Below are 17,279 nucleotides of genomic sequence, written 5' to 3' on the forward strand. Positions count from 1 at the left end.
AGGTCAGGAAAAAGTGGCACTTAGGTTAGTGGCAAGGTTTGTTATTACCTAGGTGGCCTTCTCAGAATGTATTTGTCCATCTTTTCAAATGTACCTTCTGAAAACTAGATGATCTGTGGCTGACTTTACATGGTGTCTGTACACATTGCCAAGGCTATGCTTACCCTAATAAACCACCTTTTGCATTAAAATAACAGGTGTGAATCATGTTACAGGATGACTGAATGTTTTCAAAGGATTAGTGCGGTCAGAACACAGGTGTAATAGACAAATGAGTATTTTCTTCCTGTGATTCTATTACATTGCAGGGTTCTTGTAAGTGTGCAACAGTTACCAATATATGTGTTCAGCTTTACGCTTCAGAGTTGCAAGTGAGTATTTTAAGAGCAGCTGGTAATCACAACACACTTTGGGTATCAGAGTGAAGTACTTGAACAAGTGAGAGGGGCTCTCTCTGTAACTAGTAAGATTTTGTTAAATAGTGATGCTAACCCAGGTGTACCGTCCAGCTGGCTTTATGCATGACAAGACTATCAAGACTCTCTCCGTGTTATTTCAGAATCTGTTTTTTTTTTTTTTTAGGTATGGTTCAGGACATTCAGATTTGCGAGCCTAAGTTCCCTGCATGTTCCCTTCTTTCCTCATGTAGACACTTGGATGCCATCTAAATTAAATGCCTAAAGTTGGTGTCACACATGTTCAAACAGACATAAGAAGCCATGGTCCAGTTTTCTAGATTTACCAAGAAACTGAATCTCATTTCTTGGATTATATCTTGGATGACACCATGAGAAGTAGCTAGCCATCTACTAAGAGTTAAAATCTCCAGAGAGACTTTTGAGAACATTCTGCCCCTAAAAGGGGAGTTGGGAACTGAGTTCGGAGTATGGTGCTAACTGCCCTATTACTGTTCTGCTGCATAATTTGTCTGTTAGCTGAGGTCTGTGTCAGTTCCCACTTAGATCGATAAGCCTGCGATTCAGGATTCAGCAGAGTAGGAGTAAGCTCTAGAGGAGGAGTAACAACACTTTTCACCTCCCAGGGAGACTTAGCTATGAATGAATAAAAGATTGTGAGCTATTTGTGGTGATAGAAACCATTGGTCTGTAAGGTAGACAGAGGATTGAAAAGTGATTCGGGAAGGAAAGAAGGAAAGTCTTTGTTTAGTCTGAAGTAAAAGTCTAGAGAGAGAATGTATGATTTGTGGATAGGCCAAATATTGAGCAATGCAAAGTATTCAGAATATTCCGGGCACCATGCTTACGGTCACTAAAGTACAATCCTAACTACAGAAGAGGAACTATCTATTTAATGGCTCATTAACAGTGTAAAACTTGTGAATGGGTAAACCGTTTACAGTTTCACACCCCGGTTGTATGTGATTACAGGTGACAATTAGGAAAGATTGGGTTATGAGTCCCGTGTGAATGGATGCAAGCTAGTATTCAGGCAGCTGATGGAAGTGGAAAGGTGTTCCCAGTCAGTAGCATGGTAATTGCAAAGGTTCCGAGTTCTCAGAGAGGAGTCAGCAGTTAGTTGAGCACAAGGACAGCAAGGGTCGAGGGCACAGTGGCAGAGACCCTGAAGACAAAGGGAATTATATGAAAAGGGAAAAGGAATATAGCATGGTTTTGCTTTCATTCACCTTAGAGTTGTGAACACTGTTTCTGCAAAGGAAAAAAGCTGTAACGATAAGTAATTAAATCATCTGTCATTAGACCAAACTTCGCACATCAAAAATGGTGATCAGTCACCAGCTGCCTTTCCCAGCTGAAGGGAAGGTCCTGGTTGACTTGTCATACCATGCTGCATACTGATCTACCAGCCTCCGAGGCTTTGGCACATGTAGCCTTTTCTTTTGAAAATTGTCATGTGTGGCAGTTTTTACATGTACAGTATGATGTTTTCCCTCCCTGGGGCAGAAAACACAGGAGAGGGGAGAAGTTTGTGTTTCATTGCACCAGAAGAAATAAGACGGTATGTTGCCAGCTCCTTATTCACGTATAAAACTTCTGCTCCTTCCCTGCCTACTTCTCTGGTGCACCCATGGCACGGCTCTGTCCCCAGCTGAGCCTAACGTCCTCTCCCCCTCATCACTCCCAGGACAGCCATACTGCCCTTTCTGCTCCGTAGTGGACTCCCTGTCCCTAGCCAGATCTGTCTCCTTTTCCCTCACCCCTTTTGCAGGTAGGAAAGAGGAGGGGTTGGGCTCTGCTGGCACTCATGCCCGAGTTTTGCATGCAGACAGGACATTCTGGAGCTTTGTCAATAGCAGTGAGATGCTCTAGTTTAACAAGGTAGTAATATAAACTTGTAATGGCACTTTGATTCGTCACTGGGCTGCTACATGCCAGGTTCTGTACTCCCAGACTGGTGGATCAGAAAGCAGAGCGTTGCTGTGCTGCCCCTGCGGCCAGTCGAGATCCTGGAGCAAGGCAACCCGTGGGAGCCAACGGCCTGTGAACAGCACAGGAGCCGAGTTCAGCCAACAGGAAGAGAGTCCAGCTCTCTGGTGCGATTAAAACCTGTCACAAAATTCACTTCAAAATTCAGCAGGGGTATTTACATTTCCCCCATGATTGTGATTTTCTTTGGTTTCCATCTTTACTAGCAGAAGCCAGTACAGCTGACTTTGTATAAATGACTTTCAGCGTCGTTTAGGGTTTTGGAGCATTTTCCAGTCCTTCCCTGGTGAGATCTGCTTTGAGATGGAAGAATAGCACCCTCAAGAGTTGACAGCAGTGCTGCTTCAGCGATCCATAGCATGCAACAGACGTCCTTCCCCTTTTAGTTAAATTAACTCACTGGCACACGCAGCTGAAGCAATGAGACAGAAAATTTTCTTTTGCCATTACATTTGAAATATTTGGTATCGGTCACTGCTGATAGGAGTGAGGAAATCTGCATTTGTGTATGTCTGAAGGATGACCAGCTTCTGAACATTTTATTTGCCTTCAAGAAAGGAGAGACAATAAAAAGAATAAGAAATGTCTTATTTATCTAAATCTGGGAACTTCATTTTATACCATATTTAAAAAAAAAAAAAAAAAAGGAATTAATGTCTTTGTGTAAAAAGGAGATTATTTAAAAGTTCTTAACTTAGATAAAAGGGGTCTACATAAAAAGTACTGAGCAAACCAGTCCTTAAACTGTGGGGACTTGTTCGTTAATTACAGTAATTAGGAATGGAATCTGATCCTAAACTTTCTGATTTACTTTGAATTTCTTTTAATATGTGGTTAGGCCTGAAATTCAGAATGATTATAAAATATGAGATCTTTTTAAGACTACAGAGGCGTAGGTATTGTTATTAAATGGCAAACTTAGTTACACGCTTCTGCTGTTTCACGCAGCACTGACCTTTTATTTTAAATGTGCCTGGCCTATTCCTGCAGAGCCTGCTGAGGCCTCCAGAAAGCTGGAAGTATGAGCTAGTCACCACTGCTGCTCCCAGTGACATTCCTCCCAGTAGGCAAAAAGTCAAGCTCTGGATTTGTCCCTTTTCTGTGAGGGGGTTTAATGGGGTAGCACCCGCAGAATTCAGCCAGCCAGATGCAGCTAGGGATGTGTCACTTCCCACGCTGAAGCATCCAAAACTTGTTTCTGTCACAGACTTGAGGCTTTTCCTCTGTATCATGACTTTTCTCAGAGTTCTTACAGGTGTTTTGCTTGTTCAGACAGTGGCCTTTCTAGCCGCTGCTTATGTGTTGAAATGTAATTTCAGAAGATACTCACCATATGTAAAATGAATTTAGGATTTTAATTGTTTTCTATTGTTGCTGAAAGGTATATTCTGTGGTCAGAAAGCCAGCTGACTGCTGCCTTCCTTCTGCTCATGAAACAGAGGGTCACAGGTGTACTGTGTGATACAAAAAAATGGGTTCTTGGTACATTGTAATGTTGTTTCCTGATTAAAATTTTGTCAATTACTGTTAGTTGTGAGGAATCTGTCAAACCCTTTCTGAGCAAGCAACTTGCTGTCACAAGTTTCTGGGTTATTAGGACACCTAGGACTAAAAAATACAGCATTTTTTTTCCAGCCACCGCTACGTTTGAACTCTTCTCTGCAGATCTTCCTCTAGCAGTTACCTGCAGCTGCTCTAGCAGCCTTGACACATCTTTTCTCTCTGCCTCTTTCCAGGTGACCCGGACCACCAGAGCTAAGTGCCGGGGGGCTTCCCGACGCGAGGAGGTAGGCGAGGGAGCCCCGATACGCCTCGTCTGCGGGCTGCAGGATGGCGACGAGAGGAAATCCCGGGCATCCGCACCCCTGCCGAGCTGAGGCTGCACACCGGGCTCCTCGGAAGGCTGCGCCCAGGAGCAGGTAGGTCCGTGCGGCCCTGGACGGAGGGTGGGCGGCCGGGAGCCTCGGGGCGCCGCAGCCCGCCGGAGCATCGCCTGCTCCCGGGCCACCTGGCTGCTGCCGCCGCGCTGCGCCCCGGGTTTATCCCGGGTAAGCTCCGGGAGCCGTGCCTCGCTGCGCGCAGGCTGCAGCTACACGGAGCTGCTCCGTTCGCGCTGCGGGACCGGGAGTGGGACAGAGCCACGCGCCCACCCCGCATCGTGCCGGACTGCGGCCAGGGGCAGCCGCCGGAGCGGCCCCAGCGGCCCGGGTCGAGTCGTGCCGAGCCGAGCCGGGCAGCCCCCGCCGCCCCCCGCCCCGAGCGCTCCCCGGCCGGGTCCTAGCGCCGCTCGGGGCCGGGCTCTGCGGGTCCCCGCTTCTGCCGAGCCGGGCCGGGCCGGGCTGGGCCGGGCCAGGCCAGCCGCGCTCCGCAGGTGCGGCGGGATGGGGCTCTCCGGGCACAGAGCCCCTCGGCTGGAAAAGCGCCGTCGGTCCTGCGGCAAACCCGGCGGGGCTCCCCTCCCGTCTCCCCCCGTCTGACCAAATATTTGCGAGCACTAGCGGGCTGTGCTGAACTTTGAGACTTTCCCCGCGGCGCCGCCGGTGGGAGGGCGCCGACCGGCCCCGGGCACGCAGGGGGCAACGGCCCCGCTCCCCGCACATCCCCGGGAGGCTTCGGGCAGCTCGGGACCCCCCCTGCCCCCGGGGGCGCAGCCCAGCGCCGGGAGCCCGCCGAGCTCGGGGCGGCTGCCGGGGGCGGGCGGGCGGGCGGGCGGCTGTGCCCGGCCGGGGCGCTAAGACCCGGCTGCGCGGTGGTCAAAGGTTCCCGGCAGGAGGTGGACACTAGAGGGCGATCCCCGGCCCTGCTGTGGGGGTGTATATATACGGCTCACAGGACGCAGGCAAGCCACTAGCAACAGGGCAGGCAGGCTGCGAGCGGGGTTCGGCCGGGCTGGGGCGGGGGACGGGCTCCGGGCGCGCCGAGCCGCGCCGTGCCGTGCCGTGCCGCGCCGCGCCGAGCTGAGCTGAGCTGAGTCGTGCCGAGCCGAGCCGTGCCGCTCGCCGCCGGGGGACCGCGGGGTGCCGCGGGCTTGGCAGAGCCGCCGCCGCCGCCCCGTCCGAAACCTGGATTGCAGGAGCCCTTCACCATGCCCGGCAGACTGTAGGTGCTTCATGGAGCAAGCCAACTTCTACGAGGTCGATTCCCGGCCCCCGATGAGCAGCGGCCAGCACCACCAGCTCCAGACTCCCCTGCCCGGCAGCGCCTACAGCTACAGAGAGGCTCCCTCGGCGGCGGCACCTGCTGCGGGCGGCGCGGAGCTCGGCGACATCTGCGAGAACGAGAACTCCATCGACATCAGCGCCTACATCGACCCCGCCGCCTTCAACGACGAGTTCCTGGCCGACCTCTTCCAGCACAGCAAGCAGCAGGAGAAAGCCAAGGCCATCCTGGCCGGGGATTTCGACTTCCACAGCATGCATGGGGCCGGCGCCGCCGCCTCGGCGCCGGGGCACCAGCAGCAGCACCACCAGCAGCCGCTCTTCGGCTGCATGGCCAGCTACATGGACGGCAAGCTCGACCCGCTCTACGAGCGCATCGCCGCGCCGGGCTTGCGGCCGCTGGTGATCAAGCAGGAGCCCCGCGAGGAGGAGGAGGTCAAGTCGGCGGCCCTGTCGGCCCTCTACCCCCACCACGCCGCGCAGCAGCACCCCTCCCACCTGCAGTACCAGATCGCCCACTGCGCCCAGACCACCATGCACCTCCAGCCCGGGCACCCCACGCCGCCCCCCACGCCTGTGCCCAGCCCGCACCACCCGCACCATCCGCACCCCCCGGGCGGCCTGCCCGCCGCCGGCGCGCTCAAGATGATGCCCGCGGACCACCGGAGCAAATCGAAAAAGACAGTGGACAAGAACAGCAACGAGTACCGGGTGCGCCGGGAGCGCAACAACATCGCGGTGCGCAAGAGCCGGGACAAGGCCAAGCAGCGCAACGTGGAAACGCAGCAGAAGGTGCTGGAGCTCACCACCGACAACGAGCGGCTGCGGAAGCGGGTGGAGCAGCTCACCCGGGAGCTGGAGACTCTGCGAGGCATCTTCAGGCAGCTGCCCGAGAGCTCCCTGGTGAAGGCCATGGGCAGCTGCGCCTAGCGCCGGGACTGCGGGGCGCCGCCGAGCTGCCACGCTCACCTACATATACATATATATATATATATATTATATATACTGGAGTGCAGCGATCTCAGATTGTTGGGGGGTTGTTTTTTTGTTTTTGTTCAGTTCTTTTTTTTCCTTTTTTTTTTTTTTTTTTTGAACAATTAACGACCAATAAAAGAAGCCAGGCAGCTGTAGTATTAAAAGGGTTTGTGCCTTAGGGATGACACATGAATAAGCTGAAAACATGGTGGGTTTTATAAGGAGAGAGGCGAGGGGAAGAAAGAAATAAAAAGCCCACGTGTCTACACAGGGTAAATAACAATAATAATCATAGTAATAAAGCACATATAGCATCCCAGATGTGCCTTAAAAGCTGGCTGCAGGAGCTCTGGGGCTTTTCTGTGCCCCAGCCTGGCAGGGTGCAAGGAAGCAGGGTGAGGGCCGGAGGGGCTGGTGCTGAGGAGGAGCAGGCAGCAGGGAGCACAGGCAGCAGGGCCCGACGCCTCTTGGAGCAGCGGGGGACAGCTGGGGGGCCCCATCCTGGCCCCAGTGCCTTCAGGCCACCCCGGGACCGATGGACACAGCCTGGACTGCCGGAGCAGCAGCTTGCGAGGGAGCACGGTGAGCTCCCTGTCTCAAAAGGAAGAGCGGCAGCGTTTTGTACTGTATGTCACGACATGGCGAAGCACAAGTGAATAAATACCTATCGATGCGGGTATTTACTATGAACTCTCAGTGTATTTTGCTTTATTCCAGGACATTCAGCTCTTCTCCAAGTCTCTGTCTGTCCAAGCTGTGCCTCATGTAATGTGAAAGCCTTTCCGTGTATACTAGCTACACTTTATTTTTATTGCATTACTTAGATCTTTGCCATCACATGACTTTCTTATCTGGTGACAGAGACTATGCCCTTGTGCTGCAACGTTATTTTATTATTTGTGTGGGTGGGTGAGTGCGAGTGTGCGCTGTGCTGCCTCCAGCGCGGGCCCGGGCCGGCCGCTGCCTCCCCGCCGCAGCACCTTTGGACTCCGGAGCTTATCCCCGGCAGAGAGCGGAAAAAAAAAAAAACAACAACAACAACAACACACAAACAAACCAGCCCAAACAAACCCCCTTCGCCGGAGCGCTCGTAGCTGGAGCAGGGCAGCAAGTCGGCCCGGGGCCGGGGCAGCGGGAGGGCAGCGCCGGGGCGTGCGTGTGCGGGGGGCGTGTGCGCCGCGGGTGGGTACCCAGCGGTGGGGTTGGGGATTGTTGGGGGGGAGGGAGGGCTGCATATAAAGTTTGTTCGAAGTCCTGGTTACACTCATAAATAAACAGCATATATTCGACCATAACCGCCCGCCTCTCCGTGTGGTGCCACTTCTTCCCCGCGGGCTGAGCCGTGCCGGCCGGCTACGCCAGCTGCCGGCTCTCCTGCCCCGAGCCACGGACACGCGGCCGCCTCCCGGGGCACGGCAGCTCCCCGCACGCCGCCGCTCGGTGCCGCGGAGCCGGCCGCCTCGCTCGGGCCGGGGCGGACAGGGCCCCGCAGCGCTCCCGGCTCCCGGCCCGGCCCGGCCGCTCTCCTCCCTTTCCCTCCCCTCCCCCGGGGAGTTTCGCCCCAGCCGGGCCGGGCCCACAGACACCGCTCCGGGGCTCCCGGGCGACCGCGGGGCCAGCCCCGGCCGCCGAGCACGGGCGGGCGGCACCGCCGCGGGTCCCCGCCCCGTTCCGCTCCGCTCCGCCTCGCCGCGGCTGGGTCCGGGGCCGGGCCGTGAGGGGAGGTGGCGGGAGGCCCGGCGGCGATAGGGCGCGAGGGCTCCGCCCCGGCGGCTGCCAGCGGCGGGGCCGGGCCGGGCCGCGGGGCCGCGCCGCCCGCGCCAGGCACCGGGTGTGGAGGGGGGGGGGGAGGCCGCGAGGGGCGGCGGGCGGGAAGGTAAGGGGCGGCATGCTCGCCGTGCTGGGCACCGAGAGTCGGGGGCTTGTCCCTGCCCTGCGGAGCCGGGACTCCGGGATACGAAGGGAAGGAGAAGGAGAAGGGGAAAGGGAAGGGGGAAAGGAAAAGGAAAGAGGAAAGGGAAGGGGAAGAGAAGGCTCTGCGGAACACACCGTGGCAGTCCGTGAGGATGTATCAGAGGGACATGAATGTGGACCAGAATCAAGGATTTCACTTTCCAGTTAGATTCAAACCAAGGGATTGATAGCGTGTACTTTTCCAAGGGGAGAATCAAGTTCTACTTGCACTGGGCAAAACCAATGGTTTTTACTTGTGTTTCCTCCTTCCCCCACCCCTTCAGAGCTGGGCTCCCATCGCGAGTGATGCGCCTCCCTAAGTAATGCTGTCCAACGTGTAAAGTGGGGAAACGCTGTTATCATCTGAGCAAAGATTATTGCAGGGTATATGTGGGAGGGACTGTAATCTGGTGGTTAGAGCATGGGAATACAGTCCTGATCGTTTGAGTTATGTTCTGAACCGTGACTCACTGTGTGTGTGTGTGTGGTTTCAGCAAATCACTTACGGCCTCAGACAAAGCAGATTTTTCCATTAATTTAAATGAACTATAGATTAGGCAGGTCTTCAGCAGAAGAATCAACCATGTTGTGATTCAAAATTAAGATCACCTATCTACCACATAGGTGTTTCAATAGTTATATAAACATAGCGTGCCACGGAATATTAGGAAGAGTAAATTATTGATAGCAGAAAAGTGTTTAGAGATGCTTGCCTTAAACACAGTGCCAGAGTGAGCAACGTGCCCCAGTCCTAAACCAAACCATGGGCTGAGCCCTGACGAAAGGCTCTCGCAGCACGGTGCTCTCTGCAGCCTGGGTCTGCGCTGGCAGCCCCTTCCCACTGCAGTTTTGTGTTTTCTCTTGCTCTCCAGCAAGAGGCTGAGCTTTTGACAGGGCCCCAAGCCATTGCCCAGATGAGGAAGGTCTCACAGCAGCGTGTGCAGGGATGTTTGCCCTCACACAGCAGAATTACAGAAAGCAGTGCTCCATCTCTCTGAAAGGACAGAGGACTTTACAGCCATCCTGCCTCCCAGATGGGAGTGGGAGAGCAGGCCCCTGTTACCGCAGATTGAGCTGTCAGATTTCCTCCTCTGGGGGGAAGTGGCAGGGGTCGGCAAATCTGGAGAGCAAAGGCTGAGCCTCACCCTGGAGAGCATTATGAATTATTCCACCAGTGTGGCGGGCCGTGGTCACACCATCAGCTTCTGCAGTGTGCCAGCCACGAGGGCTGGTGGTCACCCTGCTAGGACACGTTGGCTCCAGCAACAGCGTCCTGCCAGCCTGGGCAAGGGGACACAGGTATGGGCTGGCGTTAACTCGGGTACGGTGTCTGTCTCTGTCGTAAAGGTGAGCTGACGAGTAACGCAAGAACATTTGTCAGAGCTGTTTCCTTGAATGGAGGAATGCTGTGTGTGACCCCATGTCTTGCCCTCGTAGTGGCATATGAACCAAACTGTTCTCAGTAGCATTTGGGTGTGCGTTAGGGGCAATAGGCAATGGAAAGGGTTTTTATGCACTGTCTGGTCCAAAGATCACAGAATAGTTGGAAGGGATAGCTGGAGACATCTGGGGATCATCTTGACCAGTGGATTAAGTGCCAACAGGCACCAGGCTGTGCTGCTCCAGATGCAGTGGCAGCAGGGACTGCCCTGCTGCAGGGTGCTGTAAGCAGCATGGTGAGCCTGCATGGCTGTGGGCAGCAGCTGGCCTTGTACACAGTCGTCCTGCTCACCTCCCTGCACACACATCCGCTGCACCAGGACCAGTTATCCTGACTTGGCCAAGGGCTTGAGCAGTTCTGGCACTGGCAGGGTGCTGTGGATGGGTGCACACTTGGGCGCGTTCATCTTTACAGCTTGGGGGGGAGGCAAGTTTCCTCCCGAGCCTGTTCCTGTGAGCAGTCCTGCTACGATGCTGCCAGCCCCTGCCCGTCCCAACACACAGTTCCATGGCGGCGGTGCAGGCCTTCCTCCTCCACCCCATGCCCTCGTCAGCCCCAGGCCTGGGGCTGGGGACACGGAGGGGGTGAGACGTGGGGGTGGGCAGTGATCACATGCTAGGAGGGTGCGGGGAGGAAGGGAGTAGTTGTCTGCTAGCACTGTGTACAGAGTTGAGAGGTTGCTCATGATCATAACAAAGTCCTGCAGTCTGGAGTGGCTCAGGGTGGGGGAGGAACATCAAGATTTCTCAGTGATTTTTTTTTCCACTGCAGTGGGGGAATTACCCCAAAGGAGATCCTCTTCTCCACCTGTTTCAAATTGTTAGAGGTTAGGAGACAGTTTCTGGAGTACTCCACGACAATTCCCACACTGAAAAGGGGGCAGTGGAAGATCGTTGCTGTTAGGAGAAAGCAGGTGTTTCTCCATGCTATGTGCTGGCTGGGTTTGACCCAATTTGGTGGTGAAAACAATGACGAATGTCTAATTGACTAAAGGGTGGAGGAACAGGCCCACTGCCCTCTCTTGGCTAAGCCAAAAATAATGTTTTATACATTGACATCTGTGGTTCTGGCCTTCTCTTTGGTCCCCTGTAATGAAATCCTCATTTATACAAGTGAAATTCCATACAAACACACAGCTTGCGTGGAAATATCCATGTGTAAGTATGATTTGCTGCACCTTATCTGAGGTCCAGCATTTTAAAGCCAAGACAACACTTAGTGGGAATAAGTATACCACAAGAAACTTCAGAAGAATCAGAAAGTCGGTTCAGATAATTCCTTCCAGTCTGTATTATATTATTAATATTTTTTAAGGTAATGCTAAGAGTCTCAAACGTAGACTGGATCTGAAGAGAAAAAGTCAGACCTTATTCCAAAGAGTTAACAGTTTTGGTGGAAAATCAGCACTCATATATCCAGAGTAACCCAGTTCGGTGTAGGTAGCCTGAAATAAAAATCAGCTGTTTGGAATACATATATAGAAATATTTATGTCAGTTCCATTATCAGGCTTCTCCTTGAGCTGCTAAAGGCAGCACGGTCACCCTGCTGCCTGCTGGGTACTGTGCTGGGGACTTCCATAAACGCTCCTTCTGTGCGAGAGCAGTGGGCTGATGTTCCAAGGAGTATGTGGCAGTAACTCCTTAACTGGAAGGGAATCCTCACAAAGGGAATCCAATTCATTTACTCTAAATATTTAAGTGCAATTTTCGTAGTTTAACATCCTATTCTACTGCAGTATTGCATCTTGCCTCCAGAATTAATAGTTAACCACTGAGAAAGACAGGTCTGGCAGAATGGAAATCAGGCATTATATTATCCCATGAGTCATGTACGTACAGAGAACCAAACAAGTGTCAGCCAATGGCTTTGAGCCCAAAATATGTCAAAGATGAGATGCGTATCTTCATTTATATTAAGGAGATAGAAAGCTTGTTGCTGTTCCCATTAAACAGGTTGGAGTCCTGCCACTGACTGCAGTGAGAACAGGATTGGGCCCATGCAGCAGGCACTGGCTCTGGTTACCTGCACTGACTGTATTTTTTGTGCAGCAGGGGCAACTTACATTTTAACAACCGTTCCTAGTCAACAGGAGATTCAAGACCTGCCCTAGTTTAAGACATTATTCCCTCCTTTACTGGACGCATCGGTTTCTCCTTTGAAATATGAGGATGCTTGGTAGGAGGCAGCAATGGAAGCTTTTCTGGGTGCAGCTTCACTGGGAGTCAGGAGCAAGTGACTGAGGAGAGGGGTTAGCACATCTCCTGTTATGAGCAGGGTTTTTGTGATTTCTAATTATTTACATTAAAAAAGAGCCACAGTTAGGAATTAACCCTGCTTTAGGCATTCAAACCACTTCCCTTGGCAAAATCCCACTGGAGTTAGGGAAGGTCTTGACTGAACAAATACCTCAAAATGTTTCAGAACGTTTTTGCATACGGTGGGACTTCTGTACCTCAGTTTTCGCACTCTAGATATTCCCTCTGCAGTGCCTAATGCATCTGGCTGTAGATCTGCCTCAAGAACCAAATAAAACTCAGGCTACTAATACATATTGGATCCACCACGTGATTTGTACTAGTGTTCCTCAGGGAGAGGAGATAACACAACCAAATACCAGTAAATACACCCCAACTGGTAACTGGGAGATCAGGGCTGACTGCCAAACCTGCTGTTGGTCACTGAGTCTCACATATTCTAGCTTTCATCATATGCAACTGTACAGTCATCTCTGTCAGATATATGTCTTATTTTCATTATGTTGTCATTTATACTTCAGGTTTCTCTTTGGTGGAACAGAATTCAGTTTCATGCGGGGATTGGTGGACTAGGAATGCGTATTCATGAACTTTAAAAAAAAATTATTTTCACATTTTTAGTGACATGCCAGTTCAGTTAAAACACTCTTGACAGAGTCAGGCTGAAACGAGTATTTGTTGTTGACTCATAATTGTGAAAATTAGCATTTAGACTTCTCGTAAAATAGTATAAAATCTGGAAGTCTGTGTGCAAGTGCTGCTTGCTTCATTCCAGTCAGCAGCCCTCCCGTGTTGACTGGAACTCAGGCTAAATTCCAAAAGAATGGGACTAGCAATGCTTTCATACCAACATTTTCTTGACCTATCTTATTATTGGTTACAGAATTGGCTTATTCCCATTGTAGCTGAAGGCAGGGGTAAAGGAGGGATTGCTGTTCGTGCAATAAAGCTAAGGTTTGATTCTCTAGTCTGCAGTTTTAAGAATAGCACTGTATTATTTGGCTCGCTGAGAGAAGAATGTATATAAAAAGTATTGGCAACATTTATTTTAAAAAGTCAATATATGATTACCACATGAAAGCATCAAGTTTTGATTGTAAGTGAACATGTAGGTAATGTAAATAAATAAAGCTCTAGGCATACTGTTTAATGTTTACATTGTGAGCAATAACATTTGCAAATATCCCATCAAGAATTCTGAGTTGATAAAACCAATTTAAAAGCAGCCTTTGCTAAGGCAAATTCCAAGTGGGGATTTCATGAGACCTGTAACAACACATAGGACATTACATAATAGGTAAAGAATGACGTTCACATTTTGAGTTATCTCACGTAACTTATTTTGTAATGTCATGGCCAAGTGGTGTTGTAAATGTGATTCTTTAGCTGTCAGTAATACAACTGTAAATTTTTTAAGCTAATTTGTATATGGATGATTTCCTTAGAATTATAAACAGTGGCAGATGTTTCTTGACACTGCTGGTGTTCGTACTTTTGTTCAGTAGCTGGGTGCATTTCTCAGCTTCACGTCAGTGACCTGAATTATCCCTGCAAGAGCTCACGAGCAGCATTAAGAGAGTGCTCTTGTATTTGTTGTAGTGAATGAAATTTGTTCTTTCTGTAGCCCTGTAGGAGAAGACCTAAAATAATGAAAGTGTTTTAGGGCTCAAAGGAACAGTATGTATTTTGGTAGGAAAATGTGATACTGAGGGGAAGGTAGAGAAGAGAGCAGACAGACGGCTGCTGTTGGGGTGCAGAGCTGAGGGCATTTGGAGTTTGCTTCTGCTGGTGACAAAAGTCACATCATATTTACAAAAGTCACATCATCATTCAGGGCTGGGAGGAAATATTTGAAGGAAGGCAGGTCTGAGGGGGAGCCAGCTGTCCGACTGCTGTAAGAGGGCCTAGTGCTTGAAAAGGTACCCAGCTGAAGCCTGTGGTGTGTGCACTTGGTGATGGCAGACAGGGAGTAGGCGTGCTGAGGCCATTATTTTTGTAGCTTTCATGCTATACGATATAATGTGTTTATTTAGAAAAGCATATTTTTTGCCCCAGTCGGAGTCATTTCCCATGAAAAGCAAAAGTGCTCTTGCTGGAGGACTGCTGGGTTTTGTGAAATATGAGAACAAAGAGAAAAGTTTCAGTAAAGTTTGAAACGTAGGGGAATCCTTCGCTGCATTTCTTCCATCACAGGAGTCCCACCCAGAATTCCAGTGCGATGGGAGCGTGGGGCAAGGGAACAACAGTTCATGTCTTGAGTATGTGCATGTCCTGGGCACGTTTCTGTGATGTACAACATGAAATTGGTCTTCTCACTGGGGGAGGAAACACATAGATGCAAGTGAGACTGGCTAGCAGATGTTAGCATGTACCACAGACATGGGACATCAGCTTTTATAGACAATTCCTTAGTTAGCATTTAAAATGCAAAATTACCTTCTGATATTGCCATTTTAGAGCAGCAAACTTGCCCTGTTAGCACCCATGAATCACAGTGACAGCACTTGTATGGCTGTGTGTGTACAGCACAGCTAATGAGTCTGTATTGTTACTGTAGTTCGTATGAAAATTATTTTCACACACTGAAAATCTGGTGCGTTGTTATGCATGTGAAGGAAGCTGTTATTTACCTGTATGTACAGTCTTCTGATTTGGATAGGTAAATCTAATTTTTCTTTAAAATCTTGCATTCTACTTAAAGTGCAGGTCAGAGGATTACAGGATTTTTCAAGCCAAATTGTATTTTGAAGAAATCAAAATGTATAGGCTATATAGAGTTCCTTTAAAATGAGCTTTCTAGATTTCATATGTGACTGCATTAGAGTCTATAATCTGTTGGCACTTACGACTTCTAGACCTTTGCAATTTCAGTAATTTTATGTGCTAATAAATGTCTCGTAGGCAGCTCCCTCTTACCAGTCAAAACAACAATACTGACTGAATTGGGAGAGTTTTTGTTTTTTTTTTTTTTTTTTAAGAAAAAAAAAAGGAAAAAAAAAAGAGAGAACGAAATGTGGAGATGTTTTGTTCGGTGTTTTGATCTTATACCCTTTTAGTTTAGAGCACTTGAGATAGATTTTCAAGCTTTTTCATTACGTTCATTTTTTTTAATAAAAAAAGCATTAATTCCTATGAGGTCAGGGAAACATCATTTGCCTTGCAAGCTGCGATCAGGTCATAAGCTGTGCGTACAGCTGCGTATCGTCTTGCTTTCCAGAGCTGAGCTGATGCATATGACTTGGCCACTGCACATCTGGCCGCACTGCTGCAGATACCTGAAGGCTTCGAGCCTGCGGGATGCCCAGCATTTGTTCTGCTTGCACGGGTGGGTGCTACAAAGCACCTGTGTGAGGAAAGCCTGCTTGATGCTTCAAGCACGGTTCTTGTTCAGAGGTGGGGTTGGGGTCCTGGCAGCCAGGGGACGGGTGCGTGTGCCAGGCTCCGTCCAGAGGCACAGAGGGTAACAAGCCTGGACTACCTTAACTGCGAAAGAGTGACTCAGCTGTTTCTGCAAAGTTTTGAGTTTCAGCAGAATATTTTTTCCGCTATGCTGACAGCTTTTCCACCCACGTATTGCAAATGTGGCTTCGTGCCATAGAGGTATTTTAGGATTATAAAGTCTAGAGTAAATTTTTAGCATTACGTATGAAAAAGGTGCCTTCTGGATCTTGCAATGTGCAGGTTTGTGTATGGAGTGGGGGAGCGGGGGAATTCTTTGTAAATCCCAAGGCTTGGGGGAGATACGTTCCCGTCTATCATTTACCTATTTTTATTTATTCCACTGGAACCTAGTCAATGATGTTCTCAGCCCACCTGTATCTACAGAAATAGAACTACGTTGAAATCCCCCCAAGTTTTGGCAGTGCTTTCATTGTGGGGCAGAGTTAGTCACTCACACACCTGGTATATACTGTTCCTTTCTTGATCCTGTTATTGTAAGGCATTCCCAAACAATCCTGCAGGGAAAATAAAGTGTAGAGAGATATACAGGGAATTAAAACAAATAAAATGCAGAAGGTTTCTTAACCTGTCAAGTGTATTGCAGTGTTCAGTGAGTTACTGTACTCAGCTGAAGATGAAACTGGATGGAGTGTGCTTGTGATATTTTTCCAGCACATTGAGCCCCTACATGCAAATAGATCCAGCTTGCTCTGAGCCAGTCGTTTGTCAGTCCTTTGTGTAAGACCGTGACCCTCGCTGTCTGTGGGTGCTGCGTGGATCAGGCATGGGAGGACTGATTTTGGAGGAGGACAGTTAGGAGCTGGGGTTGTGCTTGGTCATGTGTTTGGGCAATCCAGCTGGTTTGTCAAATCCAAAGGTTTGTCACAATTGTTTTATGCCACAAATGCTGATACAGCAGCAAAAGCCACTATCAAGGGCTTCACCACATGATGGGACTGGAGAAGAAAAAGAGCAGAAGTCTGGAGAAGTGATGTTAGTGACCAGTAACCACCACTCTATGGCAGATTACTCTTGTGAAGCCAGCAGGGCTATGGCTTCTTTTGACTCTGTGTCAGCTGAAGGAGCAGTAATTCACTCGCGATGTCTGCAGCAGTCCTCAGCTTTCTGTGGGGTTTGGATTTTGGGGTTTGGGTCTTTGTTTTGGTTTGGTCTTTTATGAAGTAACTTCCAAAGAAAAGATGTAATACAAAATGACAGCATATATTAAGCATAAAAGCATTACTGTCCTCTGGGAGCTGTCGGAGAAGCAAACACAGAGCCACTGAAATGCAACCCCACCAGCTGGCCTAAGTGCTGCCGGCAGGTCAGCAAATCTCTGCGGTCATTGCTGGGCAGATCTAAGGGAGCCAAAGGGACAAGTGACTCTTGTCCTTGGCTAGCAGGGAGCCGCCAGCCAGGGGAACAAGCTCACCCTTTGTTTCACCCTCAGGCTGCAAACGGACCAGGAAATCAGCCCTTCCAGCACCTTGCGCTGGATGCTGATCGTGTTTTCCCTGTGTCACAAGGCGGCTTGGTTCCTCCACCGTTTGATGCATTAGCGTTCAGAGAAAGGGGAAGAGTCCTGCTCGATTGCTAGAGCCCCGGCTTGGCAGAGCTTATCGCTCTGGGCTGAGTCTGGAGATTTGTGA

General features: G+C 50.2%; 1 protein-coding gene and 1 long non-coding RNA gene across 7 annotated transcripts in view; both read left to right on the plus strand.

Moving 5' to 3' along the window:
• LOC137862093 (uncharacterized) overlaps positions 1–17,279 on the plus strand; it is a 52,928-nt gene that overhangs the window by 10,690 nt on the left and 24,959 nt on the right. For all 6 annotated transcript variants that reach the window (XR_011100056.1, XR_011100060.1, XR_011100055.1 and 3 more), the window contains exon 4: positions 4,142–4,324. This is a non-coding gene — a long non-coding RNA (uncharacterized lncRNA). The remainder of the gene's footprint in view (positions 1–4,141; positions 4,325–17,279) is intronic.
• On the plus strand, positions 5,222–7,570 carry CEBPA (CCAAT enhancer binding protein alpha). Its single transcript, XM_068693769.1, has one exon. It carries the CDS (start codon positions 5,516–5,518, stop codon positions 6,491–6,493), a length of 978 nt encoding a protein of 325 aa, XP_068549870.1. The 5' UTR covers positions 5,222–5,515; the 3' UTR covers positions 6,494–7,570.

This window comes from Anas acuta, chromosome 10 (assembly GCF_963932015.1).
Source record: "Anas acuta chromosome 10, bAnaAcu1.1, whole genome shotgun sequence".
NCBI classification, from domain to species: domain Eukaryota; kingdom Metazoa; phylum Chordata; class Aves; order Anseriformes; family Anatidae; genus Anas; species Anas acuta.

Bases quoted from the DNA above. Each gene is read 5' to 3' on its own strand.
- CEBPA (XM_068693769.1), top strand. From the start codon at position 5,516: ATGGAGCAAGCCAACTTCTACGAGGTCGATTCCCGGCCCCCGATGAGC.